At 35.5% G+C, this 23,318-nt stretch overlaps 1 protein-coding gene across 3 annotated transcripts in view; it reads right to left on the reverse strand.

The window, feature by feature from the left end:
• Nucleotides 1-23,318, reverse strand: part of Plcb1 (phospholipase C beta 1) — a 707,068-nt gene that overhangs the window by 180,613 nt on the left and 503,137 nt on the right. For all 3 annotated transcript variants that reach the window (XM_076851538.2, XM_076851540.2, XM_076851539.2), the window contains one exon: nucleotides 5,414-5,560. In XM_076851538.2, coding sequence (XP_076707653.2) covers nucleotides 5,414-5,560 — 147 coding nt within the window. The remainder of the gene's footprint in view (nucleotides 1-5,413; nucleotides 5,561-23,318) is intronic.

The raw sequence follows: 23,318 nt of genomic DNA on the forward strand, positions 1-23,318 counted from the left end.
CCAAATTTATCCAAAAGCCTCTTAGAAACAAAGTTCTATATTAGTTTCATCTGTAATTAAAACAATGATTTTATGAAGTAAAACCAAATTTTGGTCCATAAGTCAAAAGAGGACTTCAGGCAAAACCTTAAGAGTCTGTATTAACATTTAAAAAAATTTTTTTATTCTAATTTGTTATATATGACAGCAGAATATGTTACATTTCGTATTATACATATAGAGCACAATTTTTCATATCCCTGGTTGTATACAAAGTATATTCACACCATTCTTGTCTTCATTCATGTACTTAGGGTAATGATGTCCATCTCATTACACCATCTTTTCTACTCCCATACCCTCTCCCTTCCCCTCCCACCTCTTTACCCTATCGGGAGTTTATCTAATCCTCCCATGCTCCCCCTTCCAACCCTATTATGAATCAGCTTCCTTATATTAGAGAAAACATTTTTGGCATTTGTGTTTTTTGGGATTGGCTAACTTCACTTAGCATTATATTCTCCAACTCCATCCATTTACCTGAAAATTCCATGATTTTATTCTCTTTTATCACTGAGTAATATTCCCTTGTGTATATATACCACATTTTCTTTATCCATTCATCTACTGAAGGGCAACTAGGCTAGTTCCACAGTTTAGCTATTGTGAATTGTGCTGCTATAAACATTGATGTGACTGTGTCCTTGTAGTAGGCTGTTTTTAAGTCCTTTGGGTATAGATCGAGGAGTGGAATAGCTGACAAAAGTGGGTCCAATCCCAGTGTTCCAAGGAATCTCCATACTGCTTCCCATTTTGAAGAGCCCGTAGGGGCTGGGGATGTGGCTCAAGCGGTAGCGCGCTCACCTGGCATGCATGCGGCCCGGGTTCGATCCTCAGCACCACATACAAACAAAGATGTTGTGTCTGCCAAAAACTAAGTAACTAAATAAATAAATTCTCTCTCTCCCTCTCTCTCTCTCTCTCTTTAAAAAAAAAAAAAAAAAAAAAAAAGAGCCCGTATTAACATTTTTTTAATGAATTTTTCTACTTATATGAAATTCTCTCTAATTCCCCAGCAGAAAGACAAAAGCCTGGTTTCTACTGGAACAAGGTGATATTGTGAGAATTTATTTCATTCTATGCAAATCTATCTAATGAAAACCTTGGTATAATAATATATAGTTCAGAAAAGGGAGAAAGATAAGCAACTACAACAAGATCATTTAAGATAAGTATTGAATTTAAGTGAGTTCACATAGTTTTACAAATTGAATATTTGAAAATATGTACATTTAACACTACTAGAAATTAAATAATTAGATGGAGAATTCATCAGCAATCATATACAGAATGAATGTATCAGATACAGAAATTTGGAAACAACTACTTGAGTTCTTTCTTTAAAACCTAACCTGAATCCTTCATTTTCCTAATAGTGGAAAACTCTATCTTTTGAGCATTGTCATCCATAATATGTTAATACCCTCAGATTAAAAATAACCTAATACAATGAAGTTAAAATTCTCCATCACTTCTGTGGTTCTAAAGTCACACAAAAACAGGGCATACTAGTGACTGTTATAAAATTAATTTGAAAATGCTTGGTGAAATGCAGTTTGAAAATAAAAACTAAAAGGGAAATTTGAATTATATTCCATAATTCATTGTTTGCATTAATAATGAATAATTTTCTTAGAACTATTATTATGTCATCAGTAAAGCAAACGAGTAACTGTATAATTTGTTAGGTATCAAGATTGCAAAAGGAAATGCAAGAATTGAAGTTGGAAGATAGAAGTGAAAATATTTTTCTGAACCATGCCCTAAAAAGCAAAAAACAAAATAACAACAACCCCAATTCCTTGGATTGTTCACAGAAATAATCTGGAAATAATTTTTCATAGTGCAGGGTCAAAAGTGCTGTCACTTATACTATTTTTGCTCTCCCCCACAAGGATCCAGAATACACTGGAGAAACATGATTCCATGTCTGGAGCAGACAGGAGGAAGGTGACTCTGAAAATATTTATGGGCCAGGAAGCAAGAGAATTTTCAAAGACCCATGGGTCATACTGAGAGGCAAAAAAGGGTTCCCAGTGGCCAAAGCTGAGATAATTTGAGCTTCAAAGAAAGTGGCTGTGGTGGAATGCACATAAACAAAATCTGAAAACCCTAAATCCATAATGATGTTCAAGAGGACAGTTTAATATATTCCAAAAGAAGTTGAAAACAATGGAATATATATCCAATCAGTATTGCTGTTCAATTGTTTTGATATTCCTGACTCTTTATCATATGATACAGAAAGTAATGAATATAAATATATCGATTTAGTTGCATGGCATCAATTCCCAGACATTTTGGGCTTAAAAGGACTTTTATAAAATTAGTCAGCATTGTGAGTTTTGGGCAAACAAAATCTCATATCCAAAATTCAGCTGGATAAATATTTAAGTGTTTTTTGAGTCTTGTAGTAAGTATATGATAAATGCAAGATTTCATTATATGCTGAAGTTTTTAAAATCATACTTTGGATTCTCTCAAGTCAAAGATAAAGCTTCTTAAATTGACATTTCACAGACCTCCATGAACTTGGATGAGAAAAAAAAAAGTTACATTTTTAATTATAGCATCTTCACAAAATTTAAATTCTCTTCAATTATGAATGTAGGTGACAAGTCACAGTAGTTTTAGCAGGATATGTGACTGTTTTACCAGTAGAAATCACAGATACTTTCCTATGGTATCCAATTGCGGCAAGTATGACAAAATATTGCTTATACTCATTTAAAATGGTTAATTAAAAAGATACATATTATTTTATCACAAAATTGTTTTTTAATATTTGTTAAAATATTTTAGTGAAATTTATTTACTGTTTAATCCCAGGTACTTTATTTTATGTTTTTAACATTCTGAGCAGTGTCTATAAGCTTCAGTAGGCTGCCAAATAGGTCAGTGGCACCAAATAAGATTAAGAACCCTTAAGAAGGAAAAATAAAATCCCTCATAAAGGCTTATGAGCTTGGATGTGAATGGAGCCGCAGTTTTTGTAGCAGGCCTAAAGAACTGAATCCAAAGGGTGTTTAAGTGGACATTCTTCTCCTGAAATTATGGAACCTGTTGTAGTTTTAAGCAGCACTGAAAATTCTTTGTCACTTTCCCATTGAGAGCTGTGGTTTATGTACCCTTTGAATCTAAGTGGGATTGTGACTCTAGACAAATACAGAAAGGAGTGACATTATAGTGCTTCAGGAGTTAAGTGCAAAGGCAGTTAAGCTTCCTTGTTACCTGGGATACTTGTTCTTGCATCTCTGAGTTGCCATCCTTGTAAGAAGCCTACCTACCCTTGGGTTGCCATGCTCTAAGGAAGCCCAAGCTACATGGTGAGGCCTCTTGTAGGAAATTGGGTTCCTAGTCCTAACTGAGCCTAGTTGTTGGGTCATTCTAGCTGTGGGGCCAGATATTATGGAGAAGACTCCAGATGATTCCAGCAGCAGGCTCTTTAATTGAGTCACCCCTTCTTTTTCCAGTCACTTCTGAGGTAAAAACTAGGACACAATGGAGCAGAGACATATACAGTCTCCTGTATTCTATTCATTATCTGAATTCCTGATTCACAGAATATGGATCAAAGTAAAATATTGCTTGTTTTATGATACTAAACTTTGGACACCCTTTGGAGTGATTTGTTATACAGCAATAAGTAACCAGAATAGAGTTTAGGAGGAGTCAAACATGAATTTAGTTTTGTGGCAGAGCTTTTCTAGAGAATGTCAGTTGAAACAAAATTGGGTGTAAGTAGTCTGAAAGCCTTTCAGTTCTCATGAAAAACATGTACAAATGTCTAGTTTAGTTCAAATGTCTACAGAACTCAGACCATATGATTCTTACTAGATGGTCTCAAATTATGGGCAATCACTCTGAGATAGCCCATTCTGGCTGTCAAGAGGCAACATTGCTCTCTAAGAATAATTTCTAAGTTCTTTTTCACCCATTATGGGATATTGGGCCAATGCTAGATTTGATACCAACAAAGTGTGCATTTGAAGGCAGAAGGAATAAATCTTTTAAATATTTTTTTTTTTTTTAAAAAAAGAACTGTTCAGTTGTCAGATTGCTAAACCCTGTGGAATTTTCATGGACACCCTTACGACTATTCAGTGCCTGAGTCTCTCTTGTCTTTATAGGCATTTTCACTGGTGGTCTACCCTGCAGTACAAACCATACACCCCTGGACAATGAGCCAAAAACACATCAAAACCACCCCCATGGCAAGGAGAGCATTTATAAAACACAAATAGCAAGTGAGACCCAGACTTCAGTTCTGTTGTGTTAGATCTGGCTATCTTATATATGTGAGGATGGTATGAAACAAGAATGTAATGTGGTTTTAGAAAGGTGTTTTTATTTTTCTCCCAGCTTCAGGTTTTCTAGAAAGACTTTATAAGGATTGCCACTAGAGATCTGCTATACAGAAAGTATTTTAGAAGAAATGCATTTTGATTATTCTCAGCTAATTAAAATCTATATTAAATTGTTAATTCTAAACTATGATAAGACAACATATATGTGTATGTTTGTTTAAATTATGTGTATATAAGTATGCAAAATATATTTTAGTATTTTCCTATTTAATCCATTTTTTTACCATTGTCCCAGGTGTGGAATAGCTATAAAAATTTTAACATAGTATATAATATAATGATATAATACATAATAAGAAGAATATAATTATGTTGTAATATAATAACTATAATAATATTAATATTAACTAATATTAGCATAGTTATATGTATGTAAGTTCTGTATCATGATTTCCAACCTATTTTAATGTACCTGTGTTGATTTTATTTAAATATTCACAGAATTAAAAGTTTGGGATTGAATGAGTTAATGATCTCCCAAAACCATGGTAGAATTCAATTTATGATCAATAAAGGAAACATGTAATTGTTTTTTCCTGCTTTATTATAATTTTTACTATAAGGAATAAATTATTATTCACAGATCAATTTGTTTTTGTTTAACACCCTGTTTCACCTTGAACAAAATCAATTTGCCTTCAATAGAAGTTATTAAGAGCCATGGAACTCTTCTGTAGATGAACACAGCTCACAGAGGTAGGTGGGATTGTAAGTGGCTTTGAACATAAGATTTGATTCCATTATACAAAATTCCATTGGTCTGAAGTTAAAAGGTATGGGTACATTTAAAAGACTTCAAAACTTAGGCCTGGAGAAATGGTGATATTGCTTCACAAACAGGGATATGGCTGCTTATTAAGGGTGGAGATTTTGGTGATGGAACCCCAGAGTTCCCAGAGGTATTTCTGAGGAAGCAGAAGAAAATTCTCCTATACTTTGAAACAAGAGAAACTCGAGATTACTGAAATTTGGTGAGACTGCCCAGTCAAAAAATGGCCAATTCATACCTGTGAGGTAGGTGTTGTGCGAGGAATTAATGAAATAGTGAGACAGGGGCTGAGACATGTCTTCATTCAAATCCAGTTTCTCAGGTGAAACGACTCCATTTTCTTCTCCACTCAGATAGCGCATAAATCCATCCACTGATATCTGTCCTGGAGGAAAGGAGATGGAAGAAGTTGTGAATGTATTGTTTTCAAGGGTTGCTGGTATCATGTTATTTTCATTACTCACCACCCCAGAAAATTCTGGAGGCATCCAGGGTAGAAGGCCGCAGCCACAGTTTCATATAAGAATAGGCATTACCTTAATGAATAGACACCAAAATGTTATTAGGGCTTGTCTCTGAGTGATAGAATTTTTGGTGATTTTTCAAAATTCTGTATTTTGAATTCATTACTTTTATAAAAAAGAGCTATGCACAAGGGATTTTATTATTTAAAATGAAGTTAAAGTGTTTTCAGATAATCTTTTTCTCTGAAATAGAAAATAAAAATGACCACAAATTAGTTTTTCCTCAGAATAAAAAATTAAACTCTCATAAAAGGGGAGGCCTTTAAATTTTATATTTTGAATAATTTTACTTCAAATGGAAAAAATAATGACTTATACCTTAACTCAGATTTAGAAATTTTTTTCATTGTAACTTTTTGGAGGTGACTATTCCTAAATATTGAGGTAATGCTTTTATTTCAGCTTTTAAAATGCTTTTACTGAGATGTAACTGACAGATAAAAAATTGTACATAGTTAAGGTGTGCAATGTGATGTTGTGAAACACCTGAGACAGTTCTTTCTCATGGAGTTTTTTTTTTTTTTGCTATCCATATCTTTCTGTTTTCGTTTTTAGTCAAATAAAATGAGATTATTTTTCATATAAAGTGGACAATTAATTTACTAAGTAAAAAAAATTTCATAGAAAACAGGTTCTAATATTAACCCTCCTAAAAATTAGTCATAAGTTCCGGAGCATGCCACTTAATTTTTATAAATATTGATTACTTCATGTGTATAACATCAGAGTTGAAGTGCATACTCTGGAAAATCCTTTCCTCTGTTAAAAATTTATAATTCTATCATGAAAAATTTCAAGTATCATGGAGATTTTTATAGATACAGAGACCCACTTTAACTATTTAGATGTATCACCACAGTTTGTTTTTCAACTTTAGTTGTCAAAGCCTCAGAACAGCAGTGTATTTATAGGTAGTAATGATATGAGCACGAACCACTGGACAGTAGCATTTCTTTTTTAATTGTTGGAGAAAGTTTTGTGTTAATTTAAAAGCTCATTGAAGAAAAACTAGACAATGCAATAAACAGAGGAAACTTAAAACTTTTTGAACACCTCTAACTCCTTCTTCAGAGAAGTAAAAACCTTGGCGAGTATGATCCCCCTCTAAAAAAAGTGTGCATATAATTCTTCTATGAAGATGAAGTCATATTTACACTCATATAATTTGTCAGTGTTTGCAGGGAATCCCAGGGGTTCTCTACCACTGAGTTATATTCTTAGCCCTTACTTAATTACTTAAGCTGGCCTCCCACTTGTGATCCTCCTGCCTCTGCCTGCCTGATCTATGGGATTATAGGTGTATGCCCAATTTACATACATCTATAACATATATAATTAGTATATGATATATAATGACTTTATTATATATTACATATTGACATAATTTATACTATATGTTATATAGTATATAATATTGCATGTTATATATAGCATGTAGTATTATATGCTATTATAGTATTATATAATATCTGTATATAATTATGATTATATATTATATAATGTTAATATATTAATATACACTTATGCGTTATCATATAATATTAATATATAATAGATACTTTATACATTTATGTACATATATGATGAAGCAACCTACTTTTCTTAAGTGACCCATAAAGAATATTTTCTTGTGAAAATAAATTCCATACAGATAAACTATCTAAAATGTACAATATATAATTATATGTTATAAAGTATAAAACATAAAAAATATGTATATTATATATATGAATACAAATAAATATTTATATATAATTATTTATAAATGTATATATTTATAAAATATAAAATTATGAGAAGACTAACAATAGTCTATTATCATTGATCATTATAGTTGTTTATAATTTTTTCACTAGTATAAATGATATTGCATTAAATTCTTTGATAGTTAAATCTTTTTTTAAAATTTGTCTTAATTAGTTTTACATGACAGTAGAATGAACTTATATACTTTGATGTATCATACATAGATGGAATATAATTTCTCATTTTTCTGAGTATACATATTGTAGAATCACATTGGTCATACAGTCACATACATACATACAGTAATAATGTCTGTTTCATTCTACTATCTTTCTTATCCCCACATCCCCTACCTTTCATTCTACTATCTTTCTTATCCCCACATCCCCTACCTTCCCCTCCTTTCACTTCTCTCTACCTAATCTAAGGTATGCTATTTTTTTTTTTTTGCATTACAATTCTTAATCCACATATATACCACAAGTTTTGCATTTCTGTTTGTATTTAAAGTATGTTGATACCCTATTCAAGTCTTCATACATGTGCTTTGTATAAGGATGTCCATCACATTCCACCATCCTGGCTAATCCTCTGCCCCCTCCCTTTCTTTCCTACCAGTCTCCCCTATCTAGAATTCATCTATTCCTCCAGTGCTCTCCCTCCCTACCCCACTATGAGTCAGCCTCCTTATGTCAGAGAAAACATTTGGTATTTGTTTTTTTGGGATTGGCTGACTTCACTTAGCATTATCTTCTCCAATGCCATCCATTTACCAATGCTGAGTAAAATTCCATTGTGTATATATGCCACATTTTTTTAATCCATTCATCCACTGAAGGACATCTAGGTTGGCTCCACAGTTTAACTATTGTGAATTGTGCTGCTATTAACATCGATGTGACTGTATCCCTGTAGTATGCTATTTTTGAGTCTTTTGAGTATAGACTGAGGACAGGGATAGCTGGGTCAAATGGTGGTTCCATTCCCAGATTTCCAAGGAATCTCCATATTGCTTTTCACATTGGCTGCACCAATTTGCAGTCCCACCAGCAATGTATGAGTGTGCCTTTTTCCCCACATCCTCACCAATGATAGTTAAATTTTAAACCTAACTTTATTTCTGTAGGATGACTTCCTGAAAATGGAATTGCTTATTCAGTGATTAAGCATGTTTTAAGGCTTTCAATACAGATAAAAATATTCTTTCTGTTAAATTTCTGAAAGTTGAATCTTTTATCAATTACATATCAAGGAGTGGCTAATGCAATTTACCATATGGCAAATTTATTGTTATAGTAAAATTTTATTCATGTCTAATAAATTTCTCAAGGGGACTGATGGCTACTTTTTCCATATTCTGGAAATGTTAGAATTACATCACCTTTAATATCATTCAAACATCAGTAAAAAGAGAAGAAAGAAATTTAGGTATTGGCTCTTTTGATGCAAGTTGCTACTTAATGAAAGAAATGCCTTTCTAAATAAACTTTAAGTAGGAAAAATTATTTGCACCATGGATTGCTTAGAAATGAACTCAAATGTAAAATTTGATAATTTCAATATTGATAAGAGGAAAAATGCTTTAGAAATGGTTCATTTGCATGTAACCAATTTTTAATAGATGACATAGTTTATAATTTCAAATTACCATCACCTAACAAATCTATCACCCTGATCGTGCTACCATTAAAAAGGACACCTGATTACTGTTGTTTATGACTTCTGTTTATTGTGCATTTATGGTGAAATGCAGAAATCTATTTGGACTGATTTTGGTTTTTGGAAACAAACCAAAGTCAACCTAGAGCGAAAGTTATTCCAATCAATGGTTTGAAGTATAAAACTTACTAAGGTAAAAATTTATTAAAAACTCTGTAATTTCTTCATTGTCTTCCTTTTCTCTGTGATAAGTCCAGATTGTCTGGTACTTCTCAATCTAGAGGCTCCATTCCTCTCTCCCTCCCTCTTTCTTCTTTTCTCTCTCCTTACCTTCTAATTCACTTAACAAAGAGTTATTAACACCTGCCAGGTGCTAAATACACAAAAAAACAGAGCACATAAAACTCAGTCCCTGCCTTCAAAGAGCTCATAATCTAATAAAAAACAAGACCAATCACCCCATGAAAAACAATTGTGGGCACCCTCAAAGGCATATGTGCATTTATATCTTTGTCATTCCTTGGTGTCTACCAGGATGCTTTACACACAGGATTAAATCACTTCTTTTGCATGATTGTAGTGATTTAAAATAGAAAATAACTGTTTTGAAATGGAAAGATCAGCAAGGTCTGCATAATATTCTTTGATTTTATCTTCTAATATGGTCAGATCATATGAAAGTGCTAGTATTGGGTATTGCTAACCTATCTATGCAAATTGCAATTTCGTATAACTCAATCTCTAAGTACAGCTCTTCCTTAGAGGATAGACAGTAAATGCAATATCTTCAAGGAACAGGAAAGGAAAGGAATGTGCCTGCAGGATGAATGTGCATACTGGGAATATGGAATTATGCTGCCAATTTAGTGGAACCCTGGCAAGTGTGCTTTCCTTCTAAAGTCACACCAACTATGTCAGCAGAAGTTAGTGTGACCTAACTGACCATCTTCATGGTGCTGGATTTGACTCGAAGAGTGTCAATTTGTAACTTTTATTTTGCAGGAATTAAATATCTTTTAATCTGGTCAGCAACTTTTAAAAGTAAATAAAACAAACTATATGCCGACAGAACAGAGATGACACTGGAATTTTAATGCCAGTATCAATTCTTGTTAGTGACTTCTGGGTGGTTATATAGACAAAAGATTCTGGACTGTGCTTGTGAACAATATCATAGTGCAAAACAGAAAACAAAGTGAGTGGGTACAAGCTACAAATGTCATCCTTAAATGAAGATAGTATTGTCTAGATCAAAGTATGATTTGACACAGGACAAAGAAAGCATCAAAGTTTATTAATTAATTTGTGAGCAAACCAAAAAGATGATAAAGCCATTTAGAAGGAAATCATATATATGTATTTTTTATTCAATATTATAAACTATATACAGAAATATATTTTTATTTACATATATGAATATGTATAAACTTTCCTTTTTTTCTGCTAGGAATAAAACTCAGGACCTTCTACATACTACTAAGCTATATATAGCTCATTATGTTTATTCTAAATATTATGTTTTATGTTTATGTTAAACATTATGTTTAACATTGATTAGAATCAATAAAAAGCAAGAATTAGATGGGTCAGTGTTTTTGAAGATTATTTACAATTACATTAAATAATTTAAAAATGCCCAGTGAAAGGAGTATCTGATTTGGGATCAAAACAATGAATGAGTTTGGAGGGCAGTTCAGATACAATATGACTGCCAACTGTAGGCAGTAACCAGGCATCCAATTTTCAACCCCAAAGCTTTGCCTTGTTGACAAAGGAACAAATGCTCAAGATTTTTGGTGCATGAAATGACTAGGCAGAGGTAAGTCAAAATAAAGAAAAGCCAATGTAAAAGTAAGGATAAAGACTAGTCAGTGTGTAATCTGGAGGTGTTGGCTAAGGATTTAGGAGCTCAATTGAAAAAACTTAGATGTTTTGGCATAATAAGTTTGTCTGAAATATAGTTCTGATTAGTAAAGGCTTGGGGACAGAGAGCAGACTCAGAGGACTTCCCTGGATTCTGTGTAAACTACAGCTAGAAGATTGCTGTTGCCATTGACTTAAATGAAACAATCTTTTTTTTTTTTTGCTTAATCTTGAACTATATGTGCAAAATTGCTTACAATTTTCTTATTGTCCACTAAGGAGCTCAGAAGAATGAAAAACCTTGAGAACTGAGATAGGAAAGCAAATTAGTAACAGCACAAGAAATTCAGCTTCTACTCCTGCCAGCAAAAACTGGTCAGGAAGAAATTCCCTAACTAAAAGATGAGTAAACTATATGGAGTCTTAAGTTTCCTCTAGCTCTAAAATTCTATGAATTCAAGCAGGCCAATATGTTATGGATGACTGCTTGTTGAAATAAAACAAAATGAAATGTCACATATTAGAATGAGATTACATAACATCAAACCACAGTGAAAAGCAATGCTACAATTTTCTGGAAGAAAATCAAGAAGAAAAGTGAAGTTCAGAAGGGTAAGGTCAGCTGACAGAGGCTAAAAATAAACCACCTTTCATATGTTCTTATTAAAGATCGGTATGCTTTCAATTGGACATGTCACTCATATAATGTCACCTAAATGTCTTTATAAGCATGCATATTGTCTGAACCACTTAAAGCCAAAGCATGAAAAACAAAAATCCCTCAAGGAATGGAACAAAATACTGGTCTATGAAGCTGTTCAAAAGAAGTCCCAGTGTTCAATGAAGAAGGAAACTGGTGTTGCAAAAGGGTAACAGATCTGACTCATATGGGAAGAAACCATCTTTAAAGAGATACAGAGGAAAGTGGTATGACCAAATGATGGTTCCTGGCAGTCTTATGTCTCCTCATTCTTCAGCAGCACCTTTGCTGCTAAGAAACTCTCAAATATTATGCAGCTCTGCAAAGCTATCATGGCCATCTATGGTATCCTCCCTCCTTCTGGTTTTCTCCTTTCCCTGAAACATATCATGGTTGAGACTTGGCTGATGCCCTCCTAAAAGTATCCAGGAAGACACAAACTCAAAATTCTATTGTGACATAATGAGAACTTAAATCATGTTTTAACTACACTGCACTGTGTCCAGGGACAGTTGGCTGCACGTAGTTCATGCTTACAAGTGCACACAAGGGTCCTTGAATATTTACTGAGATATGGGCTAACCCAATGCTTTCTCTAAACCAAGAGCTATCCCATGGGTTTTTAGGGACAATTAAGAATGAGGAAAATTTGTTTCCAGAAAAGGGAGCTCTAGAGAATAAAACAAATGAATGGTCTAGAAGAGCTTTTTGGATTAGTTCTCTCTTATTGTTGGGCCCTGATCCCTCTTATCTGATGAATTGAAGGGGAAAAAAAAGGATAAGGAGTAGTCAGTGTGTAATAAAAAAGTGCCAGCTAATGTTTTTGTTTTTTACTTCTGTATCTCAAAATAATATGCTGGTATTACTAGTTTCTGACTTTCCACCACAGAAGATGCGGGAATTGATCTTTCTTTACCTCCACTTTCACAACACACAAATATATATTCTTCACATCCTTTTGAGACAGTTATCTTATAGTTAGGTAAGTATTTAGTGCTTATATTGTCATGACTATGAAATCTGTTCAGAGGTGAGTTGTAGAATACCCAACAATTATTTTTCTTTTCATGCACAATTTTTAATTTTTCCTGAAGTTAATAAGTGTCTTGTTTGTCATCTGCAAAATTTATTTGCATGTATATCTAGTCCACCTCCAAACTTCTTCCAGTTATTTAGACCTCTCTGGAATATATTCAAACACAACTCTTTTACAGTTTCTTCTAAAGGTGTTTCTTGGAGCTTTCTAACTTGCTCCATGGTAAACTGATCAATTTCCATTTTCTTTATTATATTCTCTGTTAAATCTCTTTTATTTTTCACATACCATGTCTCCCTCTTTCATAGTTTGCCATTTTATTTTAGTTGGAGTACATTTATCAGTTGTTTCTTGAGTCAAGGTTCATGAGGGTTAAAGTTTTCAAACAATGCATGTCTAAAAATGGCTGCATTACACTTGAACCCTTAGTTGTTAGTTTAGTTGGCTACAATATTCTAGATTGAAAAGTTTTTTCTTTCAGAAATTTGGTCCAATATTTTTCAGTATCCAGTATAATGTTAAGAAGTCTGAAGCCTTTTCTGATTGATCATCTGAAAAATAGTTATGTGGTCTTTCTTCTATTTTGTATAAGTACCTCTGGAAATTTTCAGCAACTTTGGCCTCAATTTCATGAATTTCACATTGATATATTTTGTTATAGTTTTGTCCATATCCCCTGTGCTAGGCACCTTTGAAAAACTTTAGTCTGAAACCTACTCACCTTCTGTTTGGAAATTTTACATAAATTATTTATATACTAATTTCCTCTTTCTGGAACATTATTTGGCCCAGTTTTAAATTTTTATTCATTTTCTGTGTTTTTCATTTGTTTGCTCTATTCTCCGGGATTTTAAGAAATTTATTTTCTATTCTGTCATATTTTGTTTCTGCTTCCCTATTTTTAATGTCTATGAGTCAGTTTATGGTCTGACACTTCTTTGTTTCACAGATGCAACATATTTGATTATTTTCTTAAGGATATTAATGATATTTAAATATTTAAAGAATTATCACTACATTTTCACTATGTTCTAAATACTTTTTTATTTATTTCTATTTCTAAAAAATAAATTTTCCTCATATGTCTAGTTACTATTGATTATCTGTTTATATTTAAAAGTGACAGGATAAAAACTGATTGGACTTGTGAGTGCATTTGGTGGCTTCAAAAGCATGGGAGTTAATAAGACATCACTGTCGAGGGATCTGCCTTTGTCTCTTGGAGTAATCTCTAATGTTCATAACATTAGGTCCTTCTTCTTAGCTCAATAAGAGTCCTTATAGAAGTTCTCATTTTTTTTTTTTTTTAACCAGGAGAGTATAAATCTGGATCCCAGCATTCTAGGGCCAAATGAGGGAAGAGATTGGAAGTCTCCACTTGTAGATTGCTATGATGGCCTTACTTTCAAAATGGGAACCCTACCTTCTTCTAGGCCTTGATCATCCTCATTTCTTCTTTTACCCTATCTCCAAAGAGTAAATAATTTATCTCTCTCAGGGAGCTATTTCTTAAATAGCTGTCATTCCCCTTATTTTAGACCTTCTCTTTAATCCCACTTCTAGAGGGACCTGGATTATCAATCCTGAAACCTTAAGATTTTTATGAGTAACTTGGATTGGTTCTCCATTTGTCATATAGTTAAAGTATGATCAACTCCTCAGATCTGTTATAGCTATAAACATACAGAATACTACAAAAATTATAATTGTCTTTTACTTAATCCCACACCCTTGCTAGATTATACTTAAAAAAAAATCTTTCTTATAATGCAGTATTAATATGGATTTAAGAGACTCTAATTGAATGAATATATATGTTAGCTGGGAGGAACCAAAGGTTGGCTTTGCCTGGCTAGGAACTTATGGTGGGGTTCCCTGGCTTTCTTGTATCTGTATTTTTCTAATGAAAAGCATGCAGTGACTAATATCTCACCACGGATGGCACTGTATGGATAATCTGGCAGTCAGGGTTTTCTTGCTGTTTCTCCCAGGTGGAATGGAATCAGAGTTACATAGGCAGCTTGAATTCACAGGTATTCATCAGGTGAGAAGTTACTCACACTCCTTGGCGTCTCTTGCCAACCTCACAAGGATGCTTTGTGTGGAGCAGGCATGGTGGTGTGTGAAAGAGCTGTCAACACCTGAGTTTCTAAAGGGGTGACAACTGAATCAAGCTGGCCTTGGATGATTTGAGTGCTGATGCCTTGTCCAACTCCCCTCATGGGGGCCATGGGATGAACCCCTCATGAGTTCACTCAATCAGCAGAAATCTGTGTCCTGATTTGTAATTTTATTTTAAAAGTCTCTCATGTAATGTTGCCATTGGAATTCAAAACACTGCTGGAGATGTTATACAATTAGATCTAAAAAAAAAAAAAAGTGAGGAAATGTCTAGAAACCTAAATTCTATGGCACTGAAATAAACTGTGTGTTTAATCCTGTCATAGGTAGGAGTGTTTAACAGATGAGATATTTTCCCCTTCATCTTTCCAAAGTCCCTTTTAACTTTTCTCCAGAGCAGTCCACATCAAAGCATTCTATCTTTCATCCCAGGAAAGGGAGGGATGGTGGAGGGAGGAGAGAGGAGAGAAATAAAGGTACAATTTCTTCTTGGACCTGAGAGTAGTCTAATATCAAAGCTTTCTTGTCCTCAAGTCTAGGAGAAGTCCCAGAAAAAGTCCACAGTCATCAAAACAGGTCAGAAGAAGGGGAGTAGGATAACTCAGAGTATGGCAGATCATTCCTTAAATGATAAAAGAGCTGACTGTACTTCATTCCTACTTCATTATATTGCACACGGCAAACTATTGCTCCATCAATTCACATTTCTCTGAACCTCCTTTTCTCACTTTGGGAGAATTTCCTCTTAAGTTCATAGATTAAAAAGTATGAGAAGCTTATGAATATGATTTTCAATAGGCCAGGTAACACAAGTGGATATCCCTTGTTTATACTGAAACTCCTGAGCCCAGTGGTGTGTCTGAACCACCTTTTTATTATATACTCCATGACCCAGGAAAAAGAGAAAGTGCATAAGCCATGGCAGAATCCAGGGCACAATACTAAAGTGCCTGGAAAGTTCCCCAGTCGGGCTTTTTCCTACTCTGTATGCATTTTAACATAGCATGAACAACAGACATGGAGCTGCTCCTGAGACAGTCCCAAGAGCAGATGTGAAGAAGTGGCAGTGAAGTGCCACAGAAAAAGTCCTGTGGAGTTTCAAGGAAAGAGAAGGACGCTTCTCTTTTTTATAATGCATTTGAACTTGAAAGGAAATAAATACATTGTGTAAGTGCAAACAGGATTGGAAAGAAAGAAAAAGAGAGCCATCTTCTGAAGAGTTGCATCCATTTGATCTATTTCCAGTATACGGTCAAAAAGGACTTTATTTGCTACTTACTGAACACAAAATTAACTCATTTTGTCTTCATCGTAACTCTATTAGTGGTTACCATTTTTGTGCCTATTTTATAGATAAGATATCTGAACGATGTAGCTTGCTCAGGCACATAGCTCTCAGGAGGGCAGGATTTGGAGTCAACTTTTTGTGTTCTAGGCTTTTACTATGCTGCAGTGATGAAAAAGAAACCACAACTCGTCTAGTAATGGAAGGTGAAAAAACAATAACAACAACTACAATAATAATAAGATTATATTACTAAGCACTGACCTTGTGCAAGGCACAGAAATCCTATGAGAGAGGGACTTTTTACTTCCATTTTCATTTGAGTAAACGGAGGCTCAGAGAGGTAAGCGCCTTGTCTGGGTGACAACTAGTATGAAAGCTAAACAGGAACACACGCTGAAGCAATGAAAAGACAGATGGCGGTGGGTGTGACTGATGATGTTTATCCACATAACTCCCCGCACTGTCCTGGATAAGGAACATGGGCGATGGAAGAGGGAGTGTTTTGCCTGGCTGGCAGTGGCTTCAATCTGGTCACCCTGCATCAGTCCTAAAAATAGCCCTGGATGTGACCAAGGAAGACTTTCTCCCATGATTTGCTTATCTCTCTAAAACGTGTTACTTTAATCTTTCTGTTAAAAGAAGCTGAGCGCAGGCAGACAAATGACCCATCTGGCAGAGCCTGAGGATTAGCTCTTTGAATTGAATTTGTCTATCAAGGTCCAAAATTCTTTTCCAGACTTAATTTACATTCTAATCTCTGCATGTCATTTAAAGGCATCCTCTAGCATTTTTCTTTTCTAACCCCTGAGTTTAACATTTAGGAAGAAAAACAAAATACAATAAAAAAAAATCTTGTTATGCCAACGTAAGAATAAGAGAAATGCTGAGCGGAAGAGGTGACATTGTTTTGTGACTTTTGCAAAAAAAAAAAAAAATCAGGTTAGCTTGAAAAAATAAAAACAACTAAACACATGCAAATAACATCTCTAAAACTTTGCAGCACAGAGAAATTCTGCCTTGGAAGACAGATGGCCCATAAATACACATAGAATCATCACACAGTGGAGATGGGCAAACTGGACAGTGTGTCTGCCAGCTAGCATGGGCACCAGCCTCATTGTATTGAGCCAAATGCCAATTAGGCAGGTTCTGGCACCCATATGTCTGTATGTCAGTGGGATTAGGTGGTTGAGAATCCATTCATCATCTTTCAGTCTTCACCCTCCGTGTAATGACACCAGTGCACACTGGAACACTACCGGTCCAATGGCTTAGCACCTCCTTAAATCACTTCTAAGTTCAGCATCGAGAAGTCACTTTTTGGCTTACATCTATCCCTGGTGCTATGACCCTTGTGAATTCTGCTAGCTCAGTTCACAGAAACAAAGTGCAGATGGCATTCATATAGCATGGCTCACCAAAATCTATTTGCCCGCTTTCAGAAATAATCTATTAAATGTTCTCTTTCAATTACTGTTTTTTAGGCGTGAACTTTGCTATTGCTATTGCAAAATTTTGCTATTTAACATGATATAGAAGCAAAATTTGATCCAAAGAAGCTTCAACAGTCCTTTTAAGTTGCTAATGAAGGACAAAGACAGAATTCAGAGTAGTATTCTTCTTTCGTGAACATAGTTTTAGAACGTATTTGGAGCCTAGAACTGTGTAAGTACTATTTATCTTTAGAGTTAGAGGTTCTCAGAGGCTAGAAAAAAGTTCCATTGTATTTTCTTAGCTTCCTGTGACATTGCTTTACAAAAGCAGATCTTCCACAATGGTTCTTGACCATAGTGCAAAGTAGACAAAAATGTTTTAAATCCTCAACCACAATGTCATGCTCCTTAGCCCAACTGGACACTGACTTTCTAAGAGCAAGAGCCATGGCCTTCACTTTTTTTTTACATCTCTCCCTGTGTTTAGTACACAGGCAGGCCAACAATATATGCTCATTCATGCTTTCTGATGAACTTCTTAGAACATGATATCTCCTGGTGTCTCAAATGCCACTTGACTCTAATCCATATTTCCTTTGGGCCTCTGATCTGTTGCATTCCTGAAGCACAGCATGCAATGCTGCTTTGCTCTTCAGAAGCTTTCAGCACATCCTTCCTCACTGTTCTGACGAGACAGGAGGTTCTAATACATCAAGAGCATGTGAGGCTAAGAATGGCACCTTACCTGCCTGGCTCAAGGGCTGGCACAGGCAGCAAGGCTCAAAAAATGCGTATTAAGTAAATACATGAATGAATTATCCAACAGTAGCATCAAGGCTGCATTTAGGTCACATGCAGATACCCTTCCAGACTACATCTCACTAATTCCCTCACCAATAAGCATATGCTCCTGCCACTCAAGTTTTTTGACTGCCCATCAAATCATTTTTTTTTGTCATAAAATGTGGATAATAATCTAGATTTGAAGATTTGTTGTGAGGTTTATATGGGATCACTAGCAGGTAAAGAAATTGAAGAATTTCTTGAAAATTGCTAGACCCTCAATGAAAAATTAAACTTCTCTTTCTCTCTAAACCTCCCTAGCACATAAAGAACACCCTGTAAATATTTGCTAGATGAACGAATGAATATATGTATCTTAAATTATAATTATTCTATCTATATTATGTCTTGAATTATAATTATTTGTAATGTCATCTCTTCTTGGAATTACATGTTCCTTGACTTTATTTTGATGTTGGTGAGCTTTCTAGTAGTTCTTTTTTAAAAAATTTATTTATGTATTATGTAGTGCAGAGGATCGAACCCAGTGCCTCACCTATGCTACGCAAGTGCTGTACCACTGAGGCACAACCCCATCCCCTCTAGTAGTTCTTAAGTTAGGTGGGAAATACATGTTTGCTAGATTAAAATGTCCGTGCAAGTATGTGTTAGAGTAAAGAAAAGAGTATGATAAGTGTGTTAGTCAACTCTCCATGACTTTGACTTGAGGAAATCAATTTAAGGACAAATACTTGCAAGTTAAGGAGAAAAGGTTTATTTTGATTCATGGATTTTTTTTTAAAGAGAGAGAGAGATTTTTTTAATATTTAGTTTTTTAGTTTTCAGTGGACACATCTTTATTTTATTTTTATGTGGTGCTGAGGATCGAACCCAGCGCCCCACACATGCCAGGCGAGTGTGCTACCACTTGAGCCACATCCCCAGCCCTCATAGCTTATTTCGGAGGGTTCAGTCCATAGCTGCTTGGTTCTGATGCCTTTGGGCCTGTGGTAGCACAGTATATCTTGGTGGGGAATATAAGGTGGAGGAGGTTCATTTACTTCATGGTGACTGGGAAGCAAAGAGAAAGGAGAAGGGCCAGTGTCCCTAATATCCCCTTAAAAGGCAGGCACCGAGTAACCCAACTTCCTTCCACTCCTATATGTGCAACTACCTCTCAACAGCATTACAAGTTGGCAACCACGCCTTCAGCATATGAATCTTTGAGGGACACTTGAAATACAAACCATGAATTTCAGGTACGTTGGGGGCATCTCTCCTTTGACATGCTGGAGATTCTTGGTAAAGTTGCAGAGCTGGATGGACACATCCTTTTTATATGTGACCATAGTAAGCATTGTTTTGCTGGTAATGAAATTATAGCAGACCTTCTTGGTGCGCTAAGAGATCTGGTTGGCTGGACTCCCATTTGCATCTATTTGCCTAATGGCCAACTTTATGTCCAATAGACCGGAAGTGCCTGAGAATGAACACTTCCTAAGAGCATACTCAAACATAGTGATGGGTGTTCTTCATACAAACATAGTGATTAACCCAGGACTAAGCTCTGCTTAGTCATGATGATAACTGGGTTGATAAGTCAACCTTTATGGACTGTCTGCATTCTTTGTTCCTACTCCCTACTAGTGCTTCCTGGCATCTCCTCTCAAACAAACTCATTGCTCTTGAGTTCTCTCCGAGTCAGTTCCTGGGGGAACGCCAACAAAGTCATATAGCAACATTACCAAGAAGCATTTTTGGCTCATTTTCTATGTGTCAGGTAGAGTCTTAGGTAACAAGATGGATTTTGTTCGTCATCCTCAATGGAAGTTCTTCATAATGCTATTCCTAGCCTAGAGTTAACTTTGCTCTTATGATCGGAGTCCTAGAGACTGCAATGATTCAGAGTTGAGACAGAGCTCCTGGGATCTCCATAATGTACTAATGAAATCATTGGTCACTCTCAGCTTCCTGGCGGTGTTCCCTGCAGGGGCATATTTTCCAGCTTTTCAGTTAAGTGTTAGAGTTGATGGTTCACACCTCATTTGATCTGGTTTCCTTGTGGTCATGGTTTGTTTCTCTCTGCATTCAACACATTTCCTTATTGATTTCCTGTAAATTGATTATTTAACGAAACAAGACTCTGGGCATGGTAGTGCCTGTAGCTTGGTGACCTTTCCCCCAGCACAAGGCAACTGTTCCTTTGGAGTGAGCCAGAGTTCTACCTGACTCCAGCTGAGAAGAGAAATATTTGAACTGTCCATAATTGTCAATGGGAAATTATGCTGAGAGGTTACATTGACGGGGGAAAATAGCCATTCTCTGTTTTGTCCCAGTTGCTCACACAAGAAATGGCAAGGTATCTGGGGGTCTCATCTGACACAGTAAGAGGCATTAACAAAGTGTGGCAGACCATGGAGTGGCTCAGACTGCCACACACACTTCCCTACTCCTTAGGATTGGCATTTGACTTTGACTTTTACTATTTATATTTTTCCTGTCTGGTTATTTTCTGCACAAAGGAATTTCAGCTGTGACTAGACATGGCTGTGACTTTCTGGCTAAACTGAGCTGCTGAGCAGACGTTGAGGTCACCAAAAAAAAAAAAAAAAAAAAAAGCCAAAGGAAGAAAACACAGGATTCCTGGGCCAGGCCTTTGGCATTCCTGGGGCCCAGCCCTTGCCTCCTGGGAGAAAAGGAAATGCATTAAAGGAATACCAGAAAGGAAGTTGCAAGTCAACCAATGAATAATGGACCCATAGTGGCTACCTTGATAAAAGAGTTGTTTTATTTTTATTTTTTTTTCATTGGTAGACAATCTTGAATACTTCGCAGAACATAAGAAACAGAAAGCTAAGAGGAGCTTAAATTTTGCTCACAGACAATAATGCCATTCTTCTTGACCTTCCACAGAGGCTAGAAAGTCAATAGATGGAATTTAAATGGAATCCCTATCAATAAAATACTGGTGGCTTTCGGCAATGTCCTCAGTGTAGTCAATTAAGGCATGAAAAGAATTAAATACGTCATATAGTTTTCATCTGTCTTTGTCTTTTGGGAAGAAAATCTATCTCATTCGAGTTAACTTTGTTCATTGGTTTTAGTTCTTTCATTTCCTCTCTTGCTATGCAGGTAATCTATATAAACATATTTAAATGGATGCCTACTTGAATTTGAGGCAGATCTTTAAACCAATCAATACTTCTTCCAGATGAGTGGTTTTTAAACTGAGCATCCTGCATCTCCTGGGGTTTTGGCAAAGTGACTGCAGACAATGGGCGGGGTGGAGGGCAGGTAGGGCTGTCACCACCAGTGGTATTCCAGACTCTTCTCGACTCATGTCAAAGTGCTTTTAAAGGTTTCCCCCATGTACTGGCCTTTCTTGAAAGATGTTATCAGAAGAAATGGACACTAATAAAAGGATGCTACATCAAGGATAAGTTTGAGAACCACTGCTATTGATGCTAATTGCTAACTTTCAAGTATAATGCATTTCTTTACTAAGCAAGACCTGATGGAGGCTCCCCTGAGGGAATCTAGTAGCTGCCATGGAACAAAGAAAATATGAGTCAGGGTCACCACGTTATCACTTCCTTAGCTCCTTTTCTATGATCTAAAAATTTGGGCCAAATGGCTAAGTCCCTTGTAAATATGAACTCCCATGATGTGAAGCCAATGACCACGGCTTCATGAACGGTAACAACTAAAATCATTATCTGATAATTTGGAAAGAAGGAGTTGATGAGTTGTGGCACAGTTCTTCTCCATTTTTTTTTTTCTCTTGAAACTCACTAACTCTTCCGTTACTTATATTTTGCTTTTTAACAACATTGTTTGTCCAAGTTGGGGGTCTTCCAAAAGTTGAATATGAGAGTCAACAGTAGAAGAGAAGAGATGTGAGAAGAGAAGGAAGGACAACTAATAAACGGAAGGTCATTGAGCAGCGTAGATAGGATGGATAAATAAAGCTCAGTACCACTGGGGGATTCTGTGAGAAAGTAGATGATATGCATCACAACTGTCATATGAGGGGTAAGGAAGATGAGGCATTTATTTTCTGACTACTCTTGGAGCCATGAAGTTCCAGGGAATTGCATGATGGCTGTGGTTAGGCTGGGAGAAGACTGGAGAGTGGGGAGGATGCTGGTGTCTGGGTTGAAATGCTGAGCTCCCAGAGGTGTAGAAAAACTGCTGTAATGCTAGTGTCACTCCATTTTATAGATGACAAACCTTTGGCTCAAGCAAGGAAAGTTATGTGCCTGAGGTTTAGTGGCTTAAACATGCCACTGTGGCAAACTTTTTGTTTAATTTTGTCATGTTTGATCCCTCAAGGATGCACAATAGAGATTGTTATAATAATCCTCTTCAATTTATGCTTTTTGACTTCTACTTAGACAAGGAGACATGGTACTGGAAAAATATGATTTTAAAAAGTCTACTTGGAAAGTTAAGTGATAAGAAAGTAAGAGTTAAGTGTAAATCCTTACATCCATAACCATAATTCTATCTTAATAAAAATATAGAAAAGAGCACCAAAGTCAGAAAGGAACATTTTGACAAATATGATATGGCATTTTTTTTCAGGTTTCATCATTAAATAATCCTAACTTATTCATAATGGTGAGCTAAGTTAAATAAGCCTGGTAAGATGGGGGAGACAGCCAGATTTGGGAATGCCTTTGTCCAAAGCCCCACATTTTATTTCCAGACCCATAAATGTTCAAAATAATTGGGTGTAAATAAATACCAGTGATCACTTTTTATCAGTTTAGGTCAACTATCTATGTTTAGTGGGTAGTCTTCTTTCTACAAACATCTTGCTTAATTTGTCCAGCAGTCTTTGAAGGGAATCAATTATTCTAAAGATGAGAAAACTATGGGTGGGGCTGACCCCCCCAAAAAACAATGGCAGCCTAAGGTAATGTAAAGACTCATGATTAGGTCTTGATTTCTGATTCAGTTTTAGTGGAATCTACTGTTTTTATCTGCC

This window comes from Callospermophilus lateralis, chromosome 3 (genome assembly GCF_048772815.1).
Source record: "Callospermophilus lateralis isolate mCalLat2 chromosome 3, mCalLat2.hap1, whole genome shotgun sequence".
NCBI lineage: Eukaryota > Metazoa > Chordata > Mammalia > Rodentia > Sciuridae > Callospermophilus > Callospermophilus lateralis.